This window comes from Haliotis rubra, unplaced genomic scaffold, assembly GCF_003918875.1.
Source record: "Haliotis rubra isolate DU_JTF1 unplaced genomic scaffold, ASM391887v1 Scf284, whole genome shotgun sequence".
NCBI lineage: Eukaryota > Metazoa > Mollusca > Gastropoda > Lepetellida > Haliotidae > Haliotis > Haliotis rubra.
The window spans coordinates 543,720-549,116 of NW_025766936.1; the positions used below are offsets into that span (position 1 = coordinate 543,720).

Here is a 5,397-nt window from a genome sequence, read left to right on the forward strand (position 1 = left end):
CAGACATCATAACATGTCATGTGTACTAATATCACACCTGCCTGTCTGTGTAATTACATAATGTGACAGAGACCGAACTCGGGCCATAAATCAATGCGTTTTGCTTATGGTGTATAGCCTGATAGGTCTTAAGTTCAAATTGCATGTGGTCAGTGATCGAAGTTGTGTATTGAATATTGTCATTAGCAGACAGGCAGGCAGACACATAGGTAGCAATAAAAGAGACACTGAATTTTGTCTGTGACGACATATCTATATCACAGTTAGAAATTCTCTCAACGCTAAATAATGACATTGCTTCTAAGTATCGAACTGAGAAAGTGACTCGGTAAGAAGAACGTGTGGTGAAATAGACAAATGAAATTATATAAACAGTTAATCTACTACATATAAAAAGCTCGCGCCTGTGAAATATCAACAAAATATTAGAAAAATAGCTCACATCAAAGCCTTCACCCAGTATTCACAGGACAACCCGCTTCCAACCTGCGCGAACCTATTTCACTGCGCATGTGCTATGAGCGCAGCCCAGCTGTTGAAACCACTTGAATTCCCCCAAGCGCTGGGGGAAAATTAGTCAATTGTTTGAACTACGATTTCGCGCGGTTTTTTTCATCGCGTTATTTTTCAACTTTATAAGTTGAATTTGCATTTTTGACGCTTTGTTTCGGTAAGTCCATACCGAAAGGTATCAGAATCTGCAAAGTTGTATTTTACGTTGCATGTGACCTTTAACAGACTCCATCGTGCAGAAAAACAAAACAGTAAAGATATATGCATATGCTAGCGTAAATCAATAATGGCAGCTAATACTGCTCCAAGCAATACTGCCATGCGACAGCGGCCACGGCATCAAGGTGCCACGAGATACTATCAACCAAGCTAGCTAGCATGACAATACCACACTATCAACCAAGCCATCAAACATGACAATACCACACTACCAACCAAGCTATCAAGCATGGCAATACCACACTATCAACCAAGTCATCAAACATGACAATACCACACTATCAACCAAGTCATCAAACAATACCACACTATCAACCAAGCCATCAAGCATGACAATGCCACACTATCAACCAAGCCATCAAGCATGACAATACCACACTATCAACCAAGCCATCAAGCATGACAATACCACACTATCAACCAAGCTATCAAACATGACAATACCACACTATCAACCAAGCCATCAAGCATGACAATGCCACACTATCAACCAAGCCATCAAGCATGACAATACCACACTATCAACCAAGCCATCAAACATGACAATACAACCACTATCAACCAAGCCACACTATCAACCAAGCTATCATCAACGCACAATACCACACTATCAACCAAGTCATCAAACATGACAATACCACACGATCAACCACCAACCAAGGTCATCAAACAATACCACACTCATCAAACAATACTACATCACGCATGGCAATACCACACTATCAACCAACTATCAACCAAGCATGACATCAAACATGCAATCCACACGATCAAACCATGACCATGACGATCCAACCAAGTCATCAAACAATCCTCATCACTATCAAGTATTCCAAGCCATCAATAAAATCATGGAATGACAATACCACACTATCAACCAAAACCTTAATGCATGACATCAAGTGAACTGTAGCATAATCTGAGGTCAATGTCACATCGTCCGAAAGTAAAGTCTGGAGAGTCGTTTTGAATTTCTGAGAGGACATTCACTGTGGTTTCTCAGGTTACATTCTTTCAGTTCTGGTGGATAGGTAAGGATATTAATTTGTCCACAACAAACAGGTCATCTACAGACTTGAAACTGTGGTTTAACGTCTTGCTAACATTCCATATCTTTGATCAAACTGAAGTAGTCAAAATACCGATTCAGGTGGAAAGACAAAGATATCACCTGTAGGACACATTGGGTATTCACGATTTGTCTGAATAACACATCACTAAAATTGACTAAGATGGTGTCAAAGAGGAAATAAAAAAACTTGCAATTTTTGCTTTTCAGGACTAATCATTCCCCAATCGCAATCGCCAAAATGTCATTATTAAGATGAAATGTCGACTGTGTTATGAACTTGCAGAGATTGTCCAACACCTTGTCAGTGGATGCCCTTCCTTGGCACTAACAGCATATCTTAAAAGACATGATGGCATGGCTCGCTGCTTCTTCTACCGTCTTGGCAATACCTGTGGCTTTGACTTAGAGGTCCATCCATGGTACGACCCTGAACATGTCAAGGACGTCATGGAAAATCATACTTTAAACGTTATTTGGAATAGGTCCACATGCAGCCAATCCTCGGAACAAACCTGATCTTGTCCTGTTTGAGAAAGCCAAGGAATTTATGTATGTTATTGAATATTCCCTTTAGAAAATGTGGTTGGCAAGATTTAGGAAAATCATGTTAAATATGCCGCACTCGGGTTTGAAATATCCTGCTTGCATCCCACGTACACTGTCGTCCGGCTCCCGATTGTTCTCGGTGCCCTTGATTTGGTTCCTCCTGATCTCTTGGCGCAGAACAGGAGTGTGTCCAGGTTCTCCACAGGGAGCCCAGCCCTTCGGACACTCCGGGTAATGCAGAAGGCTGTTGTTTCGGCGTCTCCAAATTCTCTGGAAAGTTCTAAGTGGGATGGGAGAAGTCCTATTCACTATTCTGGGCTGTGTGAGAAACAAGATGAGAAAACAATTCACATTAATTACAAGGTTTTATGGACTTTGATTTTCCTTGTTACAGTTGGAGCGATGTCCTAATCAGATTCAGTGGAGGCAAGTGTGTGTGGCGACAGTGACAATTGCGGACACGAGAGCACTATGTCAGATCACCTTAAAAGATTAGCTATGTAATGGATACATTTTTTTTAAAAGCACATCCTAACCATGGATACGTACATACATATGTTATTCTACTGACTCGAGATATAATATTAACAAAAGACACGTAAACTGCGGACAATAACTATGTTATTCTACCCGAATGTAAAGGACAATCAACAATCAGTAACGTTTGTCCTAGGGATGCACACAACCAGTGCCATACCTGTACTGTAATACTTCAGTAGAAATATAACACCCCGCTGACATTTTATTAAATATCAACACACAAATCAAAAAACACATTGGTCTGAATACGTGCAGAGAAATATTTACAATGACAATGGAACAAGTCGACTTAAAAGTACATCAGTGCGGTAAGAGACAAGACTAGAACTGTCAATTCTTTTAGTAAATGATAATAGCAATATACACAGGTATGGTATATTTGTCGATACTTTAGCCGTACAGCTGCGATGATCAACCAATGGGGTGCAAGTAACATGTCTAAGTTAGTTAGCAGACAATACTGACAACACACTGAAATCAATGAGTACCATAGTATCGTATTGTCTCCGTGTCCATCGGTTACTTACGTCACATAGTTTATATATACCCATGCCAATAATGGTTGTCCCCACCCCAACCCCAACCCCACACACACCTCACACCCCACACCCCTCTCCAATTAAAAAAATGAAGGGGGTGACAACCATTATCGGCATGAGTATATATACTAAGCATGGTTTTCATAATATCAGAAATATGATATCTTCAGAAACACACACACTGTTGTTATGATGAACAGCATGAAAAACAAACAGAAGAAAATCCTGCTCATCATTCTGCTGACTCGCTTCCAGGTCATTGGTGGTGGATTCAATGATTCATTCGACTTCTTTTCCAGTGACAGGATCTCCGTACCAACAGCAGGAGTGCCAAAGATACATTTCTCCCAGGACCTTGTCATACGTCCCATCCACGACGGAACAGGTCTGATGGCTGCGTCACGATGGAACACTTGCACGATCCAGATGGTCAGGAACACATAGAGAGAGCTCATAATAAACAGACCAACAAGAAAGATAGTAAACATAGGTAACGAGTCACCATTCTGTGGTAGCAGTCCAGTGACGAAGGACAGGGATACAGTGAAAGACAGCAACACTGTGATGGCAAAGGACAACTTCTCGCCAGACTCCACAGGAATGAGGAACACCACCACATTCACTAATCCCAGCACCAGGACAGGCAGGAGAGTTGTCAGAATCGCCAGAGATGGCTTTCTCTTTAAGATCATTTGGTATGTTACAAAAGGAAAATATCTGCCACCGTTTTCAAAGACAGCTCTTGAAGCAGATGTGTTGGTAATATCCCATTGGCTGTTAGAGTTGAACAAACCTAATCCAATAGAGTTGTTAGTCGATCTTAAATCAACTTCTTTCAAATCACTTCCCCACTCAAACGTAATATATTCACACTCCTGTTCATCCAAAGGAAAGTTGGTAACATCCATTTGGCAGAAAGTCTTGAAGGTATCGCCAGGTGCCCAAGTCACAATTCCTTGGGATGTCACTTTCATGACCCCAAAGTCGAGTCCCAGAGGCTGAATACGATCCACCACGTTGCGAACAGTGATGTAAGGTCTCCAAACCTTCCCATAGTCAGGACTTATTTCACTGATTCCTCCATACTCACTGGTGTTCCAGGTTAGAAACTCATCTTTCCAGGAAACTAAGAAAAACCCGTTAGCTGTCACTGTCTGAGTAACTTCATCAAAATTAGACATGCTGAGAAGGTGAAATTCTAAAGAGACCGTGATTGTGTCACTGCTGTTCTTGACTGGTCTAGCCTTTGGGTTGATGTTTTTGATGAGGTCACTGTGTAGTCGAAGTACATGGTGGTCATCCTGACCTCTGCTCGCCTTCAGGAACAACAGCAGACACAGTCCACATGTCACTCCTTTGAGATGACGCAGCCCTAGCTCTGTGAACAGCCCCAACACGTACATCCTCTACCTTGTACTTCAGCAGCAATGTGTGTATCCCGTTAGGCTGTAAGGTAGTAGTGCCGAGTCATAGAGTAAATCAAATAAAGAAGGCTTTCTGATTTGTCGTCGACTATAGCTTTTACGTGCACATTGTTGGAATTGGGCTTTGAGTCAGTGCTTCTATTAGAGTTAATCTATCACCAACAATCATAAAATACTGTGTGATGGAGTTGCCTACCCAAGCAGAGACTCAAGCTGACGGCACAATTTGGGGCTGAATTGTTTTTAGTGTACAGATCATATTAACATCTACAAAGAATTGCAAACAGAGAATTACCGCTACATTTCAGTGATACACTAATGTATGGATGCCTGCAAGAGCAAGGGAATATATAGTAATTGACACAACCCGAAACTGTTCACAAAATGTTTCCGTTACAATAAAAACTCATTAATTGAAACAAGCACTTTTAGATCAATAATCTGCCTCTTTCTCTATAGTTCTAGTGCATTGCCCCCACACTGTTTGCGTTATTTATTGAACATGAACAATGTAATTCCACCGGTGTGTGAGCTGTCCCGCCTA

The 5,397-nt window shown here is 41.3% G+C and overlaps 1 protein-coding gene across 1 annotated transcript; it reads right to left on the reverse strand.

Moving 5' to 3' along the window:
- Nucleotides 1-1,831: 1,831 nt before the first annotated feature.
- On the reverse strand, nucleotides 1,832-4,832 carry LOC124281442 (neuronal acetylcholine receptor subunit beta-3-like). The gene is made up of 3 exons (XM_046717490.1): nucleotides 3,675-4,832; nucleotides 2,462-2,668; nucleotides 1,832-1,903 (listed from the first exon to the last, which is right to left on the reverse strand). The coding sequence occupies exons 1-3, from the start codon at nucleotides 4,830-4,832 to the stop codon at nucleotides 1,832-1,834; spliced, it is 1,437 nt and encodes a 478-aa protein (XP_046573446.1).
- Between the last annotated feature and the right edge of the window lie 565 nt (nucleotides 4,833-5,397).

Bases quoted from the DNA above. Each gene is read 5' to 3' on its own strand.
- LOC124281442 (XM_046717490.1), bottom strand. From the start codon at position 4,832: ATGTACGTGTTGGGGCTGTTCACAGAGCTAGGGCTGCGTCATCTCAAA. The intron at 2,669-3,674 runs GTCAGCAGAATG...TTTCTCACACAG, and splicing joins CACCAATGACCTGGAAGCGA to CCCAGAATAGTGAATAGGAC. The intron at 1,904-2,461 runs GTACGTGGGATG...TGTGTCCTACAG, and splicing joins ATCGGGAGCCGGACGACAGT to GTGATATCTTTGTCTTTCCA.